The following is a 24676-nucleotide window of genomic DNA, read 5'->3' as shown; positions in this document are numbered from 1 at the left end:
TCTTTTGAGTCACATCATACAGAGGTTTCACAATCTGACTGTATCCAGGAATGTGCAGTCTCCAAAATCCCACTATCCCCAAGAAACGTAAGGTCTCATGCCACCACACTCCCAGAAACTGAATCTCTGTGGTAGGTCCTTTCACCTTGCCTCGCTTGATGGCAAAACCTGCATTCAGAAGAATGTCAATGATTTTGTTACCTTTCTCGAGGACTTCTTCATCAGTTTTACCCCAGACAGTGATATCATCGATGAACTGGATGTGTTCTGGAGCACCGCCTTTCTCCAGAGCATCGTGGATCACTGCATGACAGATGCTTGAGCTGTGGATCCAGCCCATTGGCAGTTTGTTGAAAGTGTACTGGATTCCTCTCCAGGTGAAAGCAAACTGAGGCCTGCATTCCTCTGCTGTGGGAATAGAGAAAAATGCATTAGCAATGTCTATGGTAGCATACCATTTGGCCTCTTTGGATTCCAGCTCATACTGTAGCTCCATCATGTCTGGTACTGCTGCACTCATAGGTGGAGTTACTTCATTCAGGGCTCGGTACTCCACTGTCAGACGCCAGTCTCCATTCTGCTTCCGCACAGGCCACACTGGACTGTTGAAAGGTGAATGAGTTTTGCTGACGACTTTCTGACTCTCCAACTGACGAATCAGGTTCTGAATGGGCAACAAAGAGTCACGGTTGGTTCTGTATTGTCTGTGATGCACAGTCTGAGAAGCAACCGGCAATTTAATGTCCTGTATCTTATGTTGTCCCACAACTGCAGATTCATCAGAAAGCTCAGGTCTAGCAGAGAGCTTCAGTTTTTGTCCATTCATTTCTACAGAAGCTACTCCAAAAGCCTATTTGTAACCTCTAGGGTCTTTGAAACGCCCTGCTCTCAGAAAATCAGTTCCCAAAATACAAGGTGTGTCAGGTCCGGTCACAACTGTATGCTTCCTCCATTGTTTACCAGTTAAACTTATATTAACCTCCATCTTACTTAACTCTTGAGATCCACCAGTGACTCCCAGAATAGTTATAGACTCTGATCCCTGATAATTTGATGGCATTATGGTGCACTGAGCTCCTGTGTCAACCAAGGCCCTGTACTTCTGAAATTAAGTGCCAGGCCACTGGATGTACACATCCCTATGGATTCCATTATGTCTGTTATCCCTCTCCTCCCCCTCACAGGAGGCAGGGCGCCCCTAGTTATGGGGATGTTATGAGGATGTTGATGAGTCATTCTATAGGCAGCTTACGGCTGTCTCAAGATTGCCTGACCTTGTTCTCATGGGTGACTTCAACTTGCCTGATATCTGCTGGGATCTTAACATAGCAGAGAAGAGGCAATCTAGGAGGTTCTTAGAATGCATGGAGGACAGCTTCTTATCCCAGGTGCTGCGAGAGCCTACCAGGGGCAAGGCTATGTTTGACCTCTTCACCAATAGGGAAGGGCTGGTGGGTGATGTGGTGGTCAGAGGGTGCTTAGGGGCCAGTGACCACGAGATAATTGAATTCTCATTATTTGGTCAAGCTAAGAGGGGTGGCAAGAAGACCTCCACTCTGGACTTCTGGAGAGTGGACTTCAGGCTACTCAAGGAACTAATTCAGAGGGTTCCTTGGGATAAAGCCCTTAAAAACAAAGGGGTCCAGGAGAGCTGGTCCTACTTCAAGGAAGAACTGTTGAAGGCTCAGGGACAGGCTGTGCCAATGTGCCGAAAGATGAGCCGCCAGGGCAGACGGCTGGCCTGGATGGTTAAAGAACTTTTAATAGAGCTAAGGGAAAAAAAGAGGGTGTATCATCTTTGGAAGAGAGGGGAGGCAACCCGTGAAAAATTTAAGGATATTGTTAGGTCTTGTAGGAAGAAAATTAGGGAGGCAAAAGCGCATTTGGAGCTTAGTCTGGCCTTTGCTGTGAAGGACAACAAAAAGTCCTTCTATAAATACATTAATAGCAAGAGGAAGGGCAGAGACAACCTCCGCTCCTTGGTGGACACGGAGGGGAACGTTGTGACAAGGGATGAGGAAAAGGCAGAGATACTTAACACCTTCTTTGCCTCAATTTTTACTAGCAGGACAGAATGTCTTCCAGACAGGTGGCCTCCAGAGCTGGCAGAAGGAGCCAGGGAGCAGCATAGTTTTCCACTGTTCCAAAATGGGGTAGTTGGTGATCTGCTCAGCCGCCTGGATCCCCACAAGTCCATGGGACCAGATGGGATCCATCCTAGGGTGCTGAGAGAGCTGTCAGAGGAGGTGGCCAAGCCGCTCTCCATCATTTTTCAGCAGTCCTGGCTCACTGGAGATGTCCCAGAGGACTGGAAGCTGGCCAACGTGGTGCCCATCCACAAGAAGGGCCGGTTGGATGAGCCAGGGAATTACAGGCCTGTCAGCCTGACCACAGTGCCAGGCAAGATCATGGAAAAGGTCATCCTGAGTGCATTAACACAGCACTTAGAGGATGGCCAAGAGGTCAGGCTCAGCCAGCATGGATTTAGGAAGGGTAGGTCCTGCCTGACCAACCTGATGTCCTTCTATGATCAGGTGACCCGCCTGGTGGATGTGGGGAGGCCTGTGGATGTAGTCTACCTGGACCTCAGCAAGGCCTTTGACACCGTCCCCCATAGCAAACTCCTGGCCAAGCTGTCAGCCCATGGCTTAGATGGGAGCACACTGCATTGGGTTAGGAACTGGCTGGAGGGCTGAGCCCAGAGAGTGGTGGTGAATGGTGTCACATCCAGCTGGCGGCCAGTCAGTAGTGGAGTCCCCCAGGGATCAGTGCTGGGCCCCATCCTCTTTAACATCTTTATTGATGATCTGGATGAGGGCATTGAGTCTATCATCAGTAAATTTGCTGATGACACCAAGCTGGGGACAGGAGTTGATCTGCTAGAGGGTAGAGAGGCTTTGCAGAGAGACCTCGACAGGCTGGACAGATGGGCAGAGTCCAACGGCATGAGATTTAACACATCGAAGCGCCGGGTTCTGCACATTGGCCACAACAACCCCATGCAGAGCTACAGGCTGGGGTCAGAGTGGCTAGAGAGCAGCCAGGCAGAGAGGGACCTGGGGGTGCTGGTTGATGGTAGGCTGAACATGAGCCTGCAGTGTGCCCAGGCAGCCAGGAGGGCCAATGGCATCCTGGCCTGCATCAGGAATATAGTGGCCAGCCGGAGCAGGGAGGTCATTCTGCCCCTGGACTCAGCACTGGTTAGGCCACACCTCGAGTACTGTGTCCAGTTCTGGGCCCCTCAGTTTAGGAAGGACGTTGACTTGCTGGAACGAGTCCAGAGAAGGGCAACGAAGTTGGTGAGCGGCTTGGAGCACAAGCTCTATGAGGAGAGACTGAGGGAGCTGGGGCTGCTTAGCCTGGAGAGGAGGAGACTCAGGGGTGACCTTATTGCTCTCTACAACTACCTGAAGGGGGGTTGTAAACAGGCGGAGGTTGGTCTCTTCTCCCAGGCAGCCAGCACCAGAACGAGAGGACACAGTCTCAGGCTGCGCCAGGGGAAGTTCAGGCTGGAGGTCAGGAGGAAGTTTTACACAGAGAGAGTGATTGCCCATTGGAATGGACTGCCCGGGGAGGTGGTGGAGTCGCTGTCACTGGAGGTGTTCAGGAGACTTGACAGGGTGCTTGGTTACATGGGGTAGTTGATTAGGTGGTGTTGGATGATAGGTTGGATGCGATGATCTTGAAGGTCTCTTCCAACCTGGTTTATTGCATTCTATTCTAACATGCCCACATGTGCAATGAGCGCAGTGTGCAGTGTTAGAACTGGAGCCACTGTTGGAGCTATTGTAGTTGTTCTGGGGAACTGTGGAAGTAACAGCTACCCTTCTGGTATTGCTACCTCAGCTTCTGCCACTTTGCAGTTCCCTCAGTCTCCTGAATATATTAGAAGTTGGTTGACCATCCCATCTGTTCATGTTCTTACCAAACTGATCACGCAGGGTAATCCAAATAGTCCTACATGATTGCCTTGGTGGTCTGTTTTGGTTTGCTCTGTTTTGGAATGACCTCCTTGGAGGACGTGTATTCCTCACAGATGAAACTTGTATCCACCTGTAGGAAGAATTGGAATTATCTTTTTGTGCCAATTGGTATATGCAATCTTTCAGTTCTTTCATGCAATTCTTTATTTCACCAGACGTAGTTTCAATGGCTGAAACCAAAGAAACACGTGTCATGCCATCCTCCAATTGTCTCATTTGATCACTGAATTGGCCAACCGTAGGAGAAGCTCCACCATAATTTCTTGACACAATTCTGCTTGCCAGAATATTTGCGTAATTAGAAGGAGCAAGTTTGAGCTTTTTTAGCAAGACCAGTTTTTACGGGAATGTCATCAGGATTCAGACTTTCATGTTCACCATAGAGTATGTCCCTAACAGCAAATTCTCTCAGACGCTTAATTCCCTCATCTATGGTAGTCCAGGGCTTAGGATTCTATAGAAGATCATCTCAGGAAGAGTATCTCAGGAAAACTGCAAATAAATGGCATATCCACAGATTAACCTTACCAAGAGTCTTGCCCAGATGTCTATCTATTCCATTATCCTTTGAGAATGTTCCTTGCTGTGCTGCTGACTTGTCTCTGACTTGTGGAGCACCTGTATCATAACATCTACTAAGCCAAGCTAGAACTGGCTCCTTATTTGTTCTGGTGTAATCTTTATGGATGTTTCTAAGCTCCTCGCGAGGTGAAGAACATTCAGAAATGTTATCTTCCTTCTCCTTTGCCCCTTCTATCACATCTTCCTGAACTTGTCCCCATAATCCTGCTTTCACTCTCCTAAGGATCTCTTTAAGCTGAGAAGCACCACTGCTACCTGCTGTCCTAGCTGCATCTCCATCCTCTGTTGATCTCAATAACTCAGCTATATCTTTAAAACAAACCTTCTCTTCCTCCTCAGCAGGCTCTTTTCTAGCAGAAGTTCCCTCACCCTCATCAGTATTTTGCTCTTCTCCCCCATCAGCTTCCAGATCAGCTTTGGCTTTTCCACTTCTAGTGTTTAAAACTGCTACTTGCTTAATTGGAGCTGTGTTTGAATTTACAGCTGCCTTAACAGAAGCTGACAGGTTTTGAGACAGATGAGCTGCTTTGGAGGGTGCTTCCAGTCCTGCTGAGAAGGAGGGCGGAAATGACTTTGCCTCGTTAATGGCTGCTGCTGAGGACGGGGGAGCCGCCATGTTGTAAGGTGCTGCCGCCCATGGCTGCTTGCCAGAATCAGCAACAGAACCATTCAAAGCAGCCTTTCCAATAGACTTTTTAACTGACACAGATTCTCCGTTCTCCTCATCACTATAAGTCTCTGGGGCAGACCCAGAGGTATGCCTCTTTTTCTTTGATCTATGCTTAATAATGGAGCAGGCCTTAGATTCTTTTCTCTCCTGGCGCAAAGCATACAACAAATATGCAATCACTGTCATCAGCAGCAGATTCACACACATCAAATAAATCACCTTTGGATGCCAGCCATCACTTAAAATTACTCTTTCACCTACTGGAATCTTAAACTGCCTTATCTCAATCAGGAGAGTGCTAGAGGTCACATTCCTGTATCTGGTAAGCCAAAAAAAAACCCAGACAGCGGTCATACAGAAGCTGAATTTTATACCTAAACCATAAATAAAATTTATGCATTATCTATTTACCTATTTGATACATAAGTAAACCCAAACTATATTTGTAGATCAGGACAGAACATATTGAAAAGAGCAATTGCTTAAAAATCCAAAACACCTTCATGTTTGCTAGTCCGACTCGAGCAGGCAATAAATCAAGCTAAATATTCTTGGGCTGCACATTGGGACCACCAATTAAAATGTAGTGGGTTGAGAGAGAAGGCCTAGCTCTCCCTCCCCCACAAAGAGGAAAAAAAACACAGCTAACTCAGTCGGAAAAGCAAAAGGGATGCTATATTTACAAGCAATGTGAAAATGCAGGTTGTATATACACAATATATACAGCATTTACAGTATATATACAGAAATATATAGCTAAGAAAAAACACAGGAACAAAATTTTCTCCTCCGGACAGAGGAGGGTTCCCCCCCTGCACCCCGCTCTCTCCCCCTACCTCCCTTTTTTCCCAAAAAGGGTTAGAGAGAGAAAAGGCAGTTATTAAGGGAGAAAACTCTTATTAGGCCTCCAAGCACATGCAGGTTTAATGCTTATCTTATCCAAGGTCATTCTGGCTAGGTGCCCAGAAGCAGGCAAGCTGGAAAGGGAAGAGCAAAGAGGAACTGAGAAGTATTCCAACTGCACTAAAACTTAAAGGTGCATCCTACCAATCTACCAATGAAATTTGTTTAGACCTGTCTCTGTTTACAAAACATTCAGCCAGAGTGTCCCAGCACTGTCCCTTTCTTAAAGGCACAGCCTCAAACGGTCACAGGAGCATATTGAGTTCACCAGATTTTTGAGTCCTCCTAAGTGAAGGTTCTGGGAGGAGACCATGGCAAAGACTCTTGGGCTGGCATAAGCGGTGTGTAAGTCTGTAGGCAAGCCATAGGCTCCTGTTAGCATGTGTCAGGGTATTTGAAGTTTGTTTGTTGTGTTTTTTCCCCTCAATGCAATTTGCTTTTAATAAACAAAATGGCAAATTAATTTGTTAATAAACTATTTCCACAAACCACATAGTTTTGAGTGTGCCTCTGTTGAGGTTTTGAGATTTAGCATTTATTGCCACAAATACCTAGCCACATCCAGCATTTCTAAATCTCTGATTTCCAGAAAGCAAACCGCTTTAGAAGTGAGTTTCCTACAGATGTGTTGAACTGAGGCAAAATGGGGGGGGGGCAGCTTGTGTCCAGCAGTCAGTTTCTGTTTTGTTTGGCTGTGCCACCAGTCCACCTCCTTTTTCGCTCTGATTCCTGGCATGTTGCTGCCCTTTGGCAGCTGCTGGAGAGGAAGCTTGAGGACATGTTGAAAAAGGACTTGAAGCCCTGTTGAGCATTTGGACCTGCAGGGAGGAAGGGGGTGGCAGTGGAGAGGAGTGTGGAGACAAAAAAAGAGGAATGGTGATTTCTGCTACCTGCAGGACACTGACTTCTCTTTGAACAAGGTCTCTGATAAGGTGGGGGGGTGGGTATAGCAATACTGGGTGATTATCTTGCCCATATTTATAATTCTATCCTACCAGTCAAGTGATTTTAATCATGAGATTTTTAAAGGTCAGCCCAGGATCAGTACTCTGTTGTGACAGTTCCTGAGACTTGGGGCACCTTGAAGCTAGATTATATTTGTGTGTGATCTGTCATCCCGATTTCCTTGATTTGCCTCTTTTGACAGGCTGCTCTAATTCTCTGAGAGCCTTTCCTACCTATAGGTCACTGCAAAAATGTGGATAAACACTCAATTAACTGGCAGTGTAACCAGATCTGACTCTTCAGATTTGGCCAGCATCCTATATTGTCTTGTTTCTGTAGCCTGGTGAAGCCTGAGGATGTTGTTACATGCTCCCAAATGAGGCTTTAAAGATTCAGGGCAACACTAAGGTGCATTAGTGTGAAGCCAAGCAGCACCAGCTGTAGAAGTTCCCTTAGCTTATATAGATGGACACCAAGAGTTAGCAAAAGAGAATCATTTATTTGATCATAAGCTTTTAACATGCAAATTGTTAACTTGCCATTGGATTTAATTAGTCGTCTTGAGTACATTAAAATCAATTTAAGACTATCTGAAGAGTTTGCATCTTGGAAAGATATCCTTGGGACACTATTCTGTGAAAGCTTAATTTTTCATGAATCTTACTTGGGACACCATGTAAAATACCAGAATCTCAGCTTGGTGGGGATCAGAAGTAAACTCTGGAGATCATCTAGCCCAACTGCCCTGCTAAAGCAGGGTCACCCAGGATTACAATGTCCAGGTGAGTCTGAAATCTCCTTAGAGAAGGAGACTCTACAGCCTCTCTGGCACCCTCACAGGAAAGACATTCTTCTTCATGTTCAGATAGAACCTCCTGGGTTTCAGTTTCTGCCTGTTGCTGGGTGCTACTGGAAGGAGTCTGGTCCCCCCCTCTTACCCCCCCACCCTTTAGCTGTTGATCAGCATTGCAAAGATCCCCTCTCAGTCTCCTCTTCTCCAGGCTAAACAGCCCCAGGTCCCTCAGCCTTTCCTCATCAGAGAGAAGCTCCTGTCCTCTCAGCATCTTTGTAGCCTCTGCTGGACTCTCTCTAGTAGTTCCCAGTCTCTTGAAGTGGACCCAGTACTGCAGATGTGGCCTCACTAGTGCGGAGTAGAGAGGGAGGAAAAACCTTCCTGGACCAGCTGGCCACATTCTTCTTAATGCATCCAAAACACTATTGGCATTCTTGGTCACAAGAACACTCTGCTGGCTTGTGAACCTCTGCCCAAACTCAGTGACTTTTTTTTGTCCAAATTTAAGCAAGGAAATACATCTCAACACAAGCTCAGCCTTGGTGAAAATGAAAACAGGCCTAATTTATGCTTCTCTTTGGCAAGTCAGTCCTTCCAAATGTCTTGCAGGATGCTCAGGACACCAATGAGGAGAGAACTTGTGTCCAGACAAGGAGATGGTTGTGTGAAAAGGGCTGGAGCTGCTCAGTGTGACACCTCTATAAATGAGCTGCCAGCACTGCAGCTTTAGGCTTCCATAAGGTTTCTTAGGTGGTGTCCTATAGATTTTTCTCTTTTGCTGTCTGGAAATTAGATGCCTGCTGTATTTCTGTTCTCAGCTTCTCCTCTGAGTCCAATAATGTCAACAGTTTGTCCTCCTGAGTGATGAGGACTGCCACAGATTCTGATTCCCCTCATCCGGAAAGAAGCCATGGAGCTCTTAGCTTCTGCCTGGTTCAGTGTAGTGCCACATTTGTATTGTTCCTGCAGTAGCTTGTGTGCTATGAAATGAGGATCTTGCATCTCTATACTTGGTCACTGTCTTGCAGGAGGAGAGAGGATGAACTTAAAAGGCGATCTGCTCTCTTGTTGACTTGTCATGGTAACCAGCACAGGAACCTTCTCCTGCTTGAGCTCTCTGTACAGCAGTACATTTCACAGAATCCTAGCTGGGTGGGGGTTGGAGGGAATCTCTGGGGGCCATCTAGTCCTGCTGCCTTGATAAAGCAAGGTCACCCACAGCAGGTTGTCCAGGGTGACAATGTCTGGTTGGGTTAGGAACCTCTCCAGGGAAGGAGCTTCCACAACTGCTCTAGGCAGCCTGGTCCAGGGCTCCAGCACCCCTCACAGGAAAGGAGATTCTTCTCATTTTCATATGGAGCCTCCTGGGTTCCAGTTTGCATCCATTACCCCTTGTCCTGTTACTGGGCACCACTGAAAAGAGTTTGGGCCCCATCCTCTTGACCCCTGCCCTCTAGATATTGATAAGCACTGTAAAGATCCCCCTCCCATTCTGCTCTTCTCCAGGCTAAACAGCCCCAGGTCTCTCAGCTTTTCCTCCTCAGAGATGCACCTTTGTATTCAGTATTCAGTATTCCTAAGGTTGGAAGGGACCTCAGAGATCATCAAGTCCAACCTGTCACCCCAGACCTCATGACTAGAGTAAGGAGGACACTACTGCCCCCTGCAGGCTTTGAACTCACAACCTTCCCATTAAGGGTCTGATGCACTACCAACTGAGCCACTTGAAGGACTAGACTGTTGCATTCTCTCCAGTAGTTCACTGTCTGTCATGAACTGGGGAGCCCAGAACTGGATCAAGGGACTCCAGATATGGCCTTACTATGGAAGACTAGAAGAGGAGAATCTCCTGTGATCTGTTTGCTACGCTCTTCTGAATGCACCCCAGGAGACCATTTGCCTTCTTGGCCATGAGGCCTTATGGGCAATTTGTTGACCCCTAGCACTCCCAGGTCCTCCTCTGTGGAGCTGCCTTCCAGCAGGTGAACACCTAACCTGTCCTGGTGCAGGGGGTTACTCCTCGTTCTGGTGTAGGACTGTACACTATATGAGGTTCCACTTCAACCAACTCTGCAGCCTGTCCAGGTCTCACTGAGTGACAGCAGAGCCTGACTGGGTGTCAGCCACTTCTCCCAGTTTGGTATCCTCAGCAAACTGGCTGAGAGTCCACTCTCTTCACCTAAGCTGTTGAAGATGTTGAACAATACTGGACCCAGTCCTGACCCCTGGGGAACATCACAAGCTGCAGGCTTCCAACTAGACTGCACCACTGATCACAACTGTTTGAGCCATTTCACTGCCTGCATTTCAGTCATTTCTCAACCTGCTTCGCTATCTACTCATCTGACCCACATTTCCTAAGTTTACCTATAGGGATGTTATGGGGTGCTGGGGAGGGTTTAAGACAACACATCTAGGGCTGCTTGGGGTTATTAGCTCCTTTGAAAAAGAGACTGACAAAATCTGACAGGTCTCCACCTTCCTCCCTCATGTCTCCTTGATAGAACCTGCTCTTAGTGTTACTGCAGGTCTCAAACCCCTTTCACTTTGGTTCTGGTGGATGGGGGGAGGGTTCAATACTAATGATCAGATAATTGTTTTGCTCAAGTTTTTAAAGGGGTGTTTCTCTCCTTTTTTTGCGTTGCACTCCAACTCCAGAAGGTAAGAACCACTGCTGATTGTTCTAAAGCTGCTCTTCTCTATTAACCCACGCTGCAAAAGCCTTAATTAAAAAAGCATCTGCTTGTTTCACACAGCCCTAGAGCTGAGTAATGGTCGTGTGTGTGGTGTTAATGCTTCTGCTCCCTTCCTCCTGTCTCTGTTGCATGCTGTTTGCATTGGCCAGTGTGATGCAAACCTGAAATCCTCATGTTTAAAGTCTGTGGAGAATGTTGGCTAATAGCTTGTGAGTGCTTCATGTCTTACACATTAACCCTGCTGTCCCCAGGCCCAGATTTGGTGGGAGGGGGTGGTGGTGCTTGATTTGCATGATGTGGTTTTGTTCATGGTTTGTCTCTGGGATATTTGGCACTGCATGGTGGGTGAAGCAAAATGTGACACATCAAATAAGCTGCTTTTCTAAATCCTGAATTTGTTTAACAAGCTTGAAGTTGGTACTGTGGTGTCTGCTCACAATACTTCTCTGCTCTGACACTTCCATAGATCTGAAACTATTGTTTAAACCATTAGATTTTAATACACTAATAACCAAAGAGCTATTTGTGTGAATGTCTGATGCAAATTGAAAGAGGAGAAGAAGGGGATGCTCAAAAGAACCAAAAGTGGGAAACCCTCAGCCTTAATCACAACCCAGTCCATTTGGGTGTTTTTACCTAGTTACACCAATGTGAAATGACACTTGCTGCTGGGTGCACTTTATATAGAGCTCCATTTAGAGCAGAAGGAAATCATTCACTTTTCCCAGGTGCTGGGGTTGCTGAATGCTCTGGTACCTAGCTGGTGTGAACCCAGTGAGTTCTGGGTGATGTTTCTGTGCCCAGCAGGATCAACAGATATCCCCTGGGGGTCCTGCTCTGGTGGGAGACTGCAATGGGTTCTTCTGGGTTTGCCATGCTGTTCACAGATTGCATGGGGTTGGAAGGGACCCTCAAGGGTCATTTTGTCCACCCCTTTGCAGTCAGCTGGGACACCTCCAACTAGATCAGGCTGCCCAGGACCACATCAAATCTGATCATGAATGTTGGCAGGGATGGGGCCTCAACCACATCCCTGGGCAACCTGTTGTGCACACAGAGAAATACTAAAAACTCTGCTAACCAAGCTGAAAATGGAGCTTTACTAAGAAGTAACCTATTGACAGGTAAATTCACCTTGCATGGTGCTCCTGAGAGGCAAAAGGTTTTACATACATCCCAGGTCCTCCTCTGTGGAGCTGCCTTCCAGCAGGTGAACACCTAACCTGTCCTGGTGCAGGGGGTTACTCCTTCTGGTGTAGGACTGTACACTTCATGAGGTTCCTCTCCAACCAACTCTGCAGCCTGTCTAGGTCTCATTGAGTGACAGCAGAGCCTGACTGGGTGTCAGCCACTCCTCCCAGTTTGGTATCCTCAGCAAACTGGCTGAGAGTCCACTCTCTTCACCTAAGCTGTTGAAGATGTTGAACAATACTGGACCCAGTCCTGACCCCTGGGGAACATCACAAGCTGCAGGCTTCCAACTAGACTGAACATCAAATCTGATCATGAATGTTGCTAAGGACAGGGCCTCAACCACATCCCTGGGCAACCTGTTGTGCACACAGAGAAATACTAAAATCTCTGCTAACCAAACTGAAAATGGAGCTTTAATGTGAAATAACCTATTGACAGGTAAATTCACCTTGCATGGTGCTCCTGAGGGGCAAAAGGTTTTACATACATCACCATTGAAAAATCTGAATTCAGGTCCTATCCATATGTGACCAAACAGAAGTGCTTTGGTCACTCTTTGTCTTCAGAGCAGAACAAGTTGGGTCCCTGAGGTCCCAGGAGCCAGGCTGATGGGAAGGATGCTGCAGTGGGACTGAAAGTGTGGGGAGAAACTTGCCACCTTCTTCCTCCCCTTACACAGGCAGCTGCTCAGAGTAGAGGACTCTCCTTAACCTTGTGTGCATTTACCACTCTCGAAACCCTTCTTTCCTGCTTAGTCTGAAGAAGCTTTGAATTTTAATGCGGAGTTTAAAATGCCATGATTTAATGAGGGCTTAAAGCTGGCAGTTCTCTAAATGGGAATTTGGTATGTACGTGTCTGAGATATCAAGTAGCTCAGAGAAATGCTCAGTGGCAAGAGCTCAGAACATTAAACTCTTCTTAGGCCTTACAGCTACCTCCTGACTACAAAAATTATTATTGCACTGATGTAGCCACTTCAGCAATCCAATCAAGTAAGCAGAGAAGACCTTTTGTTAAAGAATTACCAAATCCCAGCATGGTGAGGGTTGGAAGTGACCTCTAGGAATCATTTAGTCCAACTCTTTTGATAAAGCTGGGTCACTCAGAGTAGGTTGCCTAGGATTGCCATGTCCAGGTGGGTTTGGAATCTTTCCAGAGGAGGAGACTCCACATCCTCTCTGATCAGCCTTACAGGAAAGAAGTTTTTCCATGTTCAGATGGAACTTCCTGGGTTGCAGTGTGTGCTTGTTGCCCCTTGTTCTGTTGCTGGGCACCACTGGAAAGAGTCTGGCCCCATTGTTTTGCTTCCTGCCCTTTAGGTATCAATCAATATTGAGAAATTTTCCTCTCAGTCTGTTTTTCTCCAGTCCCAGGTCTCTCAACCTCTGCTTGTCAGAGAGATGCTCCCTCAGCATCTTTGTAGCCTCCTATGGAGTTCCCTCTCCTTTGAACTGGGGAGTCCACAACTGGAGCCAGGACTCCAGACATCACCACCAGCCCTCCTAGTTCCTTCTCCATGGTCCTGTTCTGCAGGCAGAGGGACTTTTACTAGCTGGAGGTCACTTTGAGATGGATGTTATGATTTATTAATTAAATGAAAGTACAGATTGGATAACTGTTAGTTTCTAAACTAGAATGGATGCTTAAAATCTCCCCAAACCTCCCCCCCTCCTTGTTTGCTCAAGGTAAAAATGCAACTTATGCATCAGGGTTGTAAATGTCAATGCAAATTAATCTGTTAATTGGATTGTTTTTAATGGGGGAGTTGGTGTTAAAATAATTACTAAACCAGCATCTTCAGTGGAAGGAGGCACTGCAATGGAAGCAGAACAGTTGGTGACTGGAGTGGCCACCTCACAGGCACTTGGTGTTTTGTCCCAGTGCCACGTGCTTGAATTGAGGTTCAGGAGATACCAGACCTTTGGCTGACAAAATAAGTATCATTCAGACCCCACTGTGGAAGGTGCTGTGTACCAAAGAGGTCAGTGCTGGCTCTGATAACATCAGGGTTTGAGAACAAGTCACACCTATCCACCAGGTGGTTGCCTGGTAAGTATTGATGGATACTTGCTGGTTTAGAAAGGTCTGATATATGCATCTGTAAATGAAAATGTTCTCAGTGCTGTGGTTTAAAAGCCATGCCAGCACTTAAATGACTTCTTCTGCTTTGATAAAGGTTGTTCTAAGTGGGTAGATATGTTGCTCCCTAGTTTTGCTGAAGCTGAGATATGCTTTGAGGGTAATGCATATTTATGGGACAGTGAAATGATTTAGGACTTAAAAGAGTGAACAAATCAATGTTTCCTGGTTTTCATGCTGAAGATCCTGGGTTTAGGGAGGAGAGCTTACCTCATTCCCCTTGCAGCAACATCATCATCCTATAGTGATAGGACAAGAGAATGGAGTTAGGCTAAAGATTCAGACTGGATATCAGGAAGAAATTCTTTACAGTGAGGGTGGTGAGATGATGGAGCAGGCTGCCCAAGGAGGTCATGGATGCCCCCTCTCTGGAGGTGTTCAAGGCCATTTTGGATGAGGCCTTGAGCAACCTTGTCTAGTAGAAGGTGTCCCAGGCTATGGCAGGGGGGTTGGAACTAGATGATCTTCAAGGTCCCTTCCAACCCAAACCATTCTATGAATCAGTCCTATTTATGCTGTGTTTTGCTGCCTCTGTTCTGCCAGCAAGCTTTGCTATTTTTAGCTTTTTGAGAAGTAAAAATGAAGAAGTTCCATTATGTACTTGTGACACCATGGAAACCAGATTAATGCTGGTAAAGGCTGTTACAGTGACCTTTGCATCTCACCAGTTGCAAATATATATTTTTACTTTAATGCAAGCTCATTTCCTAGAATCACTGAATTGTTTTAGTTGGAAGAGACCTTTTAACATCATTGAGTCCAACTGTTAACCCAGCACTGCCAGTCACCAATCAAATCCTGGGCTGCATCAAGAGAAGTGTGGCCAGCAGGTCAAGGGAAGTGATTCTCCCCCTCTACTCAGCCCTGGTGAGACCCCACCTGGAGTACTGCGTCCAGTTCTGGAGCCCCTATTACAAGAGGGATGTGGAGGTGCTGGAAGGTGTCCAGAGAAGGGCCACAAGGATGATCAGAGGGCTGGAGCACCTCTCCTATGAGGACAGACTGAAGGAGTTGGGGCTGTTCAGTCTGGAGAAGAGAAGGCTCCGAGGTGACCTAATTGTGGCCTTCCAGTATCTGAAGGGGGCCTACAGGAAGGCTGGGGAGGGACTTCTCAGGATCTCAGGTAGTGATAGGACTAGGGGGAATGGAATGAAGCTGGAGGTGGGGAGATTCAGGCTGGATGTGAGGAGGAAGTTCTTCACCATGAGAGTGGTGAAGCCCTGGAATGGGTTGTCCAGGGAGGTGGTTGAGGCCCCGTCCCTGGGGGTGTTTAAGAGCAGGCTGGATGAGGCTCTGGCCAGCCTGATCTAGTGTGGGGTGTCCCTGCCCATGGCAGGGGGGTTGGAACTAGATGATCCTTGTGGTCCCTTCCAACCCTGACTGATACTATGATACTACCAAACCAGGTCCCTCAGCACCACATTATATAGCTTTTGAACATCTCTAGGGATGGGCACTCCACCACTGTTCTTGACAGCCTCTTTCAGGCCTTGACAACCCTTTGGGGGAAGAAATTGTTCCTCACATTCAACCTAAACCTCTCCTGGCACAACTTGAGGCTATTTCCTCTTGTCCTGAGGCTTGTTTCTTGGGAGGAGACATTACAGTGAGCACAACTGTAGCTGACTTTGCATTAGGTGAATTTAGCAGCCTTAAACAACTCTGTTCTGATCCCAGCTGTCCTAAGAAGGGCTCAGCTGAGATGTGACCCAATATAAATATTTATGGCCTGGTATAAACAGAGGGATGTTTGTCCTGATTTTTCCAGAGGATGCAGTTTGTTTATGGGTGGGCTGGCACTGATCTCTGGGTAGATGATAAAGGTCAGCATGCCATTTATTATCACAGTAGTTAAAATTTGCTGCTGTTGCTGTCAGCTCACACCCACTTACTTCCCTATTGTCGTACAAAGTGCAGGGAATGCCCTGCTGGGAGCGTATCAATGAAAACAACTCAGAAATCCTTTCTACTCACGGAAGCACAAACAACTCCTGTGTCTGTGCATCTAAAAAAAAAAAGCTGACAGTTGGACTGGATGATCTTAGAGGTCTTTTCCAACCTTATTGATTTTCTGATTTGTGGTTAGGTACAAAGCTTCTGATAACTATGTAGATGCAGAAGTAGGAGGGATGAAGAACACCACTTGTGGGAGTAGGACAGGTATATTGGCCAGGTATCCTTGTGTGCAGTTCTTGCATAGGATTTGTGTGCAGAAATCACATCCAGGAGCAGAGACAAGAAGAGGGGAAGTGTTTACTTTGAGAGTTTGGGGTTGCTGTAGGAAATCACACTGAGTTGTAGTTTCCAACTTGGATTAGATGACCTTTAAACTACAAGACAGGTGATTCAGATTAGATAGAAGGAAGAAATTGTTTGCACTAAGGGTGGTGAGACACTGGTACATGTTGCCAGAGGTGGTAGAAGCCCCATCCCTGAAACATTCTGGATGGGGCTCTGAGCAACTGGCTCTAGTTGATTATGTCCCTTCCAACCCAAACCTTTCTGTGATGATTCCAGAGGGACCTTGTGACTTTCTGGACATGTGGATTAGTTTTGTGAAGTTAGCAGGTAGCCTTGGTGAAGCTACTGTGAAAGAGTTGCTTCCAGTTGTGGTATTCAAATTTGCAGTGGTTGGTTGATGTACCTCTGGGGAAGACACACAGATAAGTGGTGGGAGCAGCGGGGAGTGATGAGCCATGAGCTGGTTTTGGTGGGGTTAGTTAAGGAAGAGTTTGTCTACTGTGTGCAGGTCTGGTTAGGAGTTGTTCATATTCAGTGACACGAGTTCTGGCTGGAACATCAACATAGACACACAGTGTCTGGAGATGGGCATGGGTTTTTGGCAGGTATCCAAGTGGGATGCTGAGGTTTCTGGTTGCTCTGTTGTATCACAGTTGGCTGGCTCTCCAGAAGACACACATTACCTAGAAGAGTTGCTGGGTCAGTGTAAGAGCACCCACATGAAGTAGAGTTTTACTATGTAAGTACTAAACCATGAGTGGGTGGTCCCCAGAGTGCTTGAAGCTCAGCTGCTTCCTCCAGCATTGTTGGTTTTCCCTTGAGCATCAGGCTGAGCTATCTGCTGATGCAGTCAGATGAGCTTTGGGCTGGAGTTTAGAAGACTCTCCCCTCATCACCATTTTCACTGGTATTTGTTAGTTAATGATGCTGGCAGAACCTCAGAAAGCTCAGGACTGAAAAGAGACACAACAGAGGTTGTTCTCTGACCCTTTGCATGGAATTGCCTAGGTTTGAAGGAGATCATCTGCTCTGACTGGGGTCTGTAACCCCACAGAGATCTCTGCTGATGGGAAAAGACTGCACACCTGTGTCAGGCTTGTCTGAGCCCTGGGGTGCCCTGGTACAACCATAGAGCTCCCACATTTGTCTCAGTACTTCTCTGAGGCTGTTCCTCAACCAGAGGAGCCATGAGCCTGCAATGAGGTTGTCTTCAAAAGCAGCTATGTAATTCCTGCCTTTCTAAATGGAGAAGGTTTGTGCATCTGGAGCTTGAACCCCCTCATCTTCAAGCCAGGAATCACAGCTTGAGCTTTTCTAGAGCTCAGGGCAATTGATGAACATGATCACAAAACTGAAGAACACTTCCAGCATAAGCAATTTTGTTCTATGAAAAGACCTTTAAGATCATGGAGACCAACTGTTAACTCAGCACTGCCATGTCCACCAAATTTCGGTTCAGAAGCTCTAGAAATCAAGTTATGGGGTTGACCTGTAACAGATCTAACACAGCTTCCCCTGAGGGGACATGGAGGAACACAGCAGTTACCAAGTACTCGTGTCATAGTCTAGCTGAGGTCCAGAGAACCTTTCCTGAAGGATGAATCCTGTTTTGAGACCTCCAAAATTACTTGACCTCTGTGTTAGCATTCACATTGGTGGCCATCATATTGGAGACTGACTGTGGCTTTGCATGTGGAGCAGTATGAGCTTGTTCCTCAATTGGAGGGGCCAGCAGCCTCCAGGATGGCTGATCTGCAGTGCTGTGGGCAAAGGGGATCACCATGGTGTCCTGGCAGTGGTGATGCCCTGACATGGACCGGTGTGTCTCTGTATGTTGGTATGGCAGTCACAGATGGGACTGGGTCTAGCAATACTGACTCCTCTTGTCATGGTACTTCTGCTGTGGTTCATGAATACCATCTCTAGCTGGTGTTCCTTGGGGGATCTCCTGCTGGCTGGTACTTGAAGGGTTTGAGTAGACCAGGCCTATTTCAGGCCTTGAGAAAAGAAGGCTCAAGGAGACCAGTATTTATTCCAGTATTTAAAGGAGGGCTACAAAGGAGAGGGAGACTCCATCTTACAGGGAGTCACGTGGAAAAGGCAAGGGGTAGCATATACAAATTATTCTTGGGGGGATTCTGGTCGGGCACAAGAAGAAAAATTTTCACAGTAGGGATAGTCAGCCATTGGAAATCTTGTAGAATCATGGCTTTTTGGTTGGAAAAGATCTTTAAGATCATCAAGTCCAGAGATAAACCCAACACTGCCAGGTCACCACTAAACCATGGCTTTTAAACTCCTCTAAGGACAGAAACTGCCAGGGCAGTGGTGGAAGAAATTGTTCCTCATGTCCAACCTAAACCTCCACTGGCACAACTTGAAACCATTTTCTCTTGTCTTGTTGCTTAATAATCTCCTCAGGAAAGTGGTGGAATCCCCAGCATTGGACACTGAAGATTAATCTGGATGAGATGCTGGGCCAGCTTGCCTGAGCTGTGCTTTTGACAAGAAAGGATTGACCAGATGATCCTTGAGGTCCTTTCCAACCTGTGGTTCCATGATTCAGGACATTGTCTTCTCCTTGTACTGGGTGTCAGTAACTCAGCTGAGCTGCTGTGTTGCTCTTAGGCAGAGCTTGAAGTGCACATGCCCTGCCCAGATGATCTAGAGGGCTGTGCCAACCTTGCCTTTAATTCCCTTTCCTCACTGCTTTTGATCTGATAAAGGTTTCCTGCTCAGGGATTTCAGTCAAGCAATCACAAATTCAGATCTTTAGTCAATTTGATGGTTCTGGTTCCAGCCTTTGTGACAGGGTGTTGGAAGGTGAAAACTTCTGTGTAGGGGTTTGCTCCATATCAGAACAGTTCACAAGTAAGGACATCTATTTAGCAGGGTGTGATCAGCCTGACCCTGCAGTGGGAACAGAATTCACCTGCCTTGCTGTGTCCACCTGATTCTGCTTCTCTCTACAGCATGATGGGTTTAAAAAACAAACAGAAACCCTCAGCAGCACCAGTGAAAAGATGGATCTTCTGTCTCTGTTCTGCTGCCTGGGATTGAAGAGCTCCACTCTTTTCAGGGCAAATTCCATAACTGGTTTCCATCCTCTATCCCACAGTCCTCATTCCAGTATGACATGGGGTGTTTTGGGCGTAGACCCCACAACACAACTCTACTTCTCTCTGCAATTGGTCATTAGCTCATGGCAAACCTGCTCTGAGTTGGAGAGAAGCAGCACTGAGTGTCTGGAGCTTGAAAGAGGCATTGGAGAGCATGAACTCAGGGGCTGCTCTGTTTGCTTTTTTCCCTGGGACGTGGGTATGTAGACTGCTGTCACTTACTGTGGCAGCTTCAGCTTGTATTCCCCTTGGGAATAGAAGTTGGATCTGGAATCTTTCTGCCTCTGCATGTGTGGTGGTCAGGTGAGGGGCTGTGATTGTCTCCTGGCAGTAGATTAGCTTCAACCTAGTCCATGCAAATGTTAACCCTGTGTTTTTGTTTCCAGTGGGACTTCTCCTCTTGCATGCCTGAATGCTATGTTGCATACAAACTCCCGAGGGGAAGAGGGCATTTTCTATAAGGTCCCAGGGCGCATGGGAGTCTACACTCTGAAGGTAAGTGGTCTTGGAATGCTCAGGGGACTTCTGTCCATTTAAGAAAACGTTGGATTAGGATAATCCCCAAGAGGGGAACTGTATTCTTCATTGGTATGAATTGTAGCCTAAACCTTCCATCCAAATATGAACACCAAGACTCCATGTGCTAGTGGGCACCTGGGTGCTGAGAGTATCACAGAGTCACAGAATGTTAGATGTTGGAAGGGACCTCGAAAGGTCACCTGGTCCAAACCCCCTGCCACAGCAGGATCACCTAGAGTAGGTCACACAGGAGTGTGTCCAGGCAGGGTTTGAATGACTCCAGAGAAGGAGACTCCCAACTTCTCTGGGCAGCCTGTTCCAGTGTTTTAAGTACAACTGAAGATGCTAGGCATTTGTTTATTGATCACAGAATCCCAGCATGTGTGGGGTTGGAAGGAGCCTCTGAAGATCATCGTCCACCACCCTGCTAAAGCAAGGTCACCTACAGCAGGTTGCCCAGGATTGTGTCCAGGCAGGTTTGGAATCTCTCCAGAGAAGGAGACTCCTCAACCTCTCTGGGCAGCCTGATCCAGGGCTTCAGCACCCTCATAGGAAAGAGATGTTATTAATTAATGTTCCTGAAATGAAAAAGTAATTAAAATGTTAATGGCATTTTAGTCCTGAAATGGTAGCTTCATCTCTACTGATCTCAGCTTGTGTCTAGAAATGGAAAATTACTTTGTCTTCAGTCTATTAATAGGAGGCAAAAAAAGCATTTGTAGGGGGGAAAGTGTGGGTTCCTTAATTTGTTTGGCATCTTTAAAAATCTTTGTTTGAAACCTTTCACCCCAGTGTAATTACTGGGAGGAAGCCTGCTTGCAGGCTTGATTCTGAAGACTGTGCAATAATGTAAGATTCCCCTGCCCACACATAGACCTTCTAGAGTAGGTGTTGTCACTGGAACCTCTTTTCTCCTCACTCCAGACTTCATAGAAATAAAACCTTCTGAGATGAGATTTCATAGACTCATAGAATCATTAAGATTGGAAAAGACTTCTAAGATAGTCAAGTCCAACCTTCTACCCAACGTCTCCATGACCACTAGATGGTCTCCTGAAGTGCCATGGCTGCTCATGGTTTGAGCGCCTCCAGGGATGGTGATTCCACCACCTCCCTGGGCAGCCTGTACCAATGCTTCACCACTCTTTCAGTAAAAAAAAAAAAAGTCTTCCTAATATCCAATCTGAACCTCCCCTGGTGCAGCCTGAGGCCCTTAAAATCTTACTTGGAAATGAGACATGGTTTAGGGCACATGGCTTAGTGGTAGTGGCTTAGCAGTAGTGGTGGGATTGGAAGTTCAAGGCAAGGGGTTGGGGCATGATCTCCAGGGGCTTTTCCAACCTCAATAATTGTGTGATTCTGTGAAAATACTCAAAACATCAGAGAATGTGTGCTTTACAAGGGCCACTTAGATCCCAGAATCACAGCATTGTGGGCACTGGAAGGGACCTCTGGGGATCATCTAGTCCAACCCTTCTTGCTAAAGCAGGACCACCCAGATTACCAATGGAATCAACTAAGAACTGCCCTGCAAAAGACATCCTTATTATCATTGTCAGAAACGTAGCTAGGCTGGATCCCATTCTCACCATCTTAATCATGGCTCAGGCTGGAAGGCACCTCAGGAGATCATGTATTCCAACCCTCTTGCCATGGGTAGGGAAGCCTCTCAACTAGACTTGGTTGCCCAAGGTCCCATCCAGCCTGACTTTAAACACCTTCAGGGGAGAGGGCATCCACAACCATTCTGGGCTACCTATTTCAGAGTCTCACCACCCTTGTACTGAAGAACTTCTTCAGCTATAGAGTCCCCCCAGAGCCTTCTCTCCCTGCTGAACAACCCCAGCTCCCTCAGCCTGTCATCACAGCAGAGTTTGTGCAACAAAAGTGACTGGCAGGGTGATTGCTGTAGCTCAGTTTTTCTTCACAAAATCTGCAACTTAAAACTAATTTTCTTTCAAACTTTTTTCGGTCTCAGTGTTAAGCTTCAGCAGAACTCCAATGGTACTTAGGTTGTTGTAGGAGTAAGTCAATTAAATGTAACAATTTGTATTGATTAGGAGGCTGGACTACCAGCTGAGATAATCCAAAGGCATAGTCTGTCACCTGTCTCTAAAGATACTGTGGATTTGTGTCTTCTTTCTTTCCTTCCTTGGGGATAGGTAGTCTGGAGGTAGTAAGTTCTGTGGAACACCAAGAAACCCAGTATTGCAGAAAAGAGGGAGAGGTTCAGCCCTGCTGCACCAGTCCCAGGTCCCCTGTGCTGTGCTTACTTCTAGCACAGCTGCCAGGAAGGGCTTGGAAACTGATGGTTTCACAAGTCTTTTGGAGGGTCCATGATTAACATAACATGATGGCTTAGGTTGCAGTCAGGAGGACTGCAGAGGGGCTGACTATTCCCCAAGCAATGTGTGTTACACCACAGTGAAGAAAAGCTAAATGGCCAGTACATCATACAAAATGTGGTGGGTGGAAGGGTAAGGCCGAGAAGCCTCCTCCCTTCCCCCTTGTAAGGTAAAAAGGAAAAAAAATTGAAGGGAAGGGAAAAAAAAACCTCACAAGCTGAATTAGCAAAGCAGTGGAGCTATATTTACAAAGCAATGTAGGGTATGCAGGGGAATATTTACAAATTTACAATATCTACAATATATACAAAGATATACAACAGAGTAACACAGAAATGAGAGTAACCCCCCTCGGCAGAGAGGGGGTTCCCCACCTCCTCTTTCCCCTCTCCCCCCTTTCCCCAGATTAGGTTAGAAGAGAGAGAGAGCGAAAGAAAGAAGTTAAAAGCAGTTTTGTGTTAATTGGAAAAGCAGTTAATACAGGCCTGTATCTGGACTTCAAGGCCGAGGCCTTGGCAGAAAGCCCAGCACAGAGATAGCTGCAGAGCTGCTGCACCGTGGAAAGGCAGAAGCAAGACTGATAGAAAAGTCCTGGAAATGTCCAGTTCACTCCCAGTTCCGAAGGTGCTTCCTCCCACTCTCCCAATGAAATTAGTTTAGATTATTCCTTCCGTTTACCAACTTCCGTCCACCATATTCCCTTTCTTAAGGGGGCAACGTCAACCAGCCACAGTCCACCCCTTCTAAACAATTTCATTGGCTGTTCATACTGTCCATCCAATCCAAAATGATATTTACAGTTCGTGAGTAAAGTTCATAGTCCATTCTGGCTATGCTCAGATGTAGATGATTCAAAAGTCCAAGAAAATCAGAAAATGAGAAAAAATGGAAAACAGTTCATTTCTTCGCCGGCGAAGCAAAGAAAAGGGAAACAGGGAAATCTCAGGGTCTCTTAGTTGACTCAGGGCTCTCAGGGATCTCAGGGTTCGTGCACCGTAGATTCCTCGTTGATTCTTCCTTTGGACGCGATGTAGCTGTACAACAGTTCGAAATTAACCTCTTTCAGCTAAAGTTAAATTTCTTTGTGGAATACACTGAATTTCACCATTCTCTTGCATTACCCAATAAGTGTGACCCGGACCTTCAGCTGAAACCACCCCTCGGACAGGTTTAGCCTCTCCTGAGGGTGAAAATACCCAAACAGTTTTACCTAACAGATTCTTTTCTCTAACAACAGGAACTCTATCACCTTCTACTTTCCGTAGCAAATCTGAATGTGCAGGTCCAGCTCGGTTCACTGAACCTCTACTATTTACCAGCCAGGTTGCTTGTGCTAAATGTTTTTCCCAGTTTTTCAAAGATCCACCTCCCATGGCTTTGAGAGTGGTCTTCAACAAACCGTTGTAGCGTTCAATCTTCCCTGAAGCTGGTGCATAGTAGGGAATGTGGAATATCCACTCAATACCGTGCTCTTTTGCCCAGTTCTTTACAAGGTTGTTCTTGAAATGAGTTCCGTTGTCTGACTCAATCCTCTCCGGAGTTCCGTGTCTCCACAGGATCTGTCTCTCCAGACGGAGAATGGTGTTGCGTGCAGTTGCATGTGGAACTGGATAAGTTTCCAGCCATCCACTGTTTGCCTCTACCATAGTAAGCACGTATTGCTTACCAGAACGAGAACGTGGTAGAGTGATGTAGTCAATCTGCCAAGCTTCACCATACTTGTACTTGGACCATCTGTCACCATACCACAAGGGCTTAAGTCGTTTTGCCTGCTTAATAGCAGCACAAATGTCACAGTCATGGATGACTTGTGTGATAGCATCCATGGAAATGTCTATGGATCTGTCACGAGCCCATTGGTATGTTGCATCTCTGCCTTGATGTCCTGACGAATCGTGAGCCCACCGAGCTAAGAATATCTCACCTCGGTGTTTCCAGTCGAGATCAAGATTAGAGTCCATGTCTACTTGGGAAACTCTTTCAGCTAGATCTGCCTGATGGTTGTGTTGCTGTTCCTCAGTAGCTTTGCTCTTAGGAATGTGAGCATCGATGTGTCTCACTTTCACTGGAATTCTCTCGATTCGATCAGCAATGTCCTGCCACAGGTTGGCTGCCCAAATGGGTTTTCCTTTCCTCTGCCAACCACTCTTCTTCCAGTTCTTTAGCCAACCCCATAGAGCATTGGCTACCATCCATGAGTCGGTGTAGAGATAAAGCTTTGGCCATCTCTCACGTTCAGGCACGTCGAGAGCTAGCTGGACAGCTTTTACCTCTGCGAACTGACTGGATTCTCCTTCTCCATCTTTCGCTTCTGCAACTCGGCGTGTTGGACTCCACACTGCAGACTTCCACCTTCGCTTATTCCCAACAAGACGACAGGAACCGTCTGTGAACAAAGCATATTTCTTTTCATCATCAGAAAGGTCATTGTAAGGAGGAGCTTCCTCAGCACGAGTCACTTTCTCCTCTGGAGGTTTAGCACAGTTGATGCCTTCAGGCCAACTTGAGATCACCTCCACTAGACCAGGTCTTTCAAGATTTCCCATT

General features: G+C 46.6%; 1 protein-coding gene across 2 annotated transcripts in view; it reads left to right on the top strand.

Annotated features, from left to right (window-relative positions):
• Nucleotides 1-24676, top strand: part of ASXL2 (ASXL transcriptional regulator 2) — a 154898-nt gene that overhangs the window by 39733 nt on the left and 90489 nt on the right. Inside the window, exons 1-2 of one of the 2 annotated variants that reach the window (XM_068143068.1) lie at nt 10378-10537; nt 19652-19760. In XM_068143068.1, coding sequence (XP_067999169.1) covers nt 10437-10537; nt 19652-19760 — 210 coding nt within the window. In that variant the 5' untranslated portion in view covers nt 10378-10436. Of the gene's footprint in view, nt 1-10377; nt 10538-19651; nt 19761-24676 lie in introns of those variants that run through there. The other variant, XM_068143067.1, reaches the window with a different exon arrangement.

This window comes from Melanerpes formicivorus, unplaced genomic scaffold (genome assembly GCF_026170545.1).
Source record: "Melanerpes formicivorus ecotype bairdi unplaced genomic scaffold, bMelFor1.0.p_v2 SCAF_9, whole genome shotgun sequence".
NCBI lineage: Eukaryota > Metazoa > Chordata > Aves > Piciformes > Picidae > Melanerpes > Melanerpes formicivorus.
Note: the sequence above shows the minus strand (reverse complement) of the source record. Positions and strands in the feature narration are given on the sequence as shown.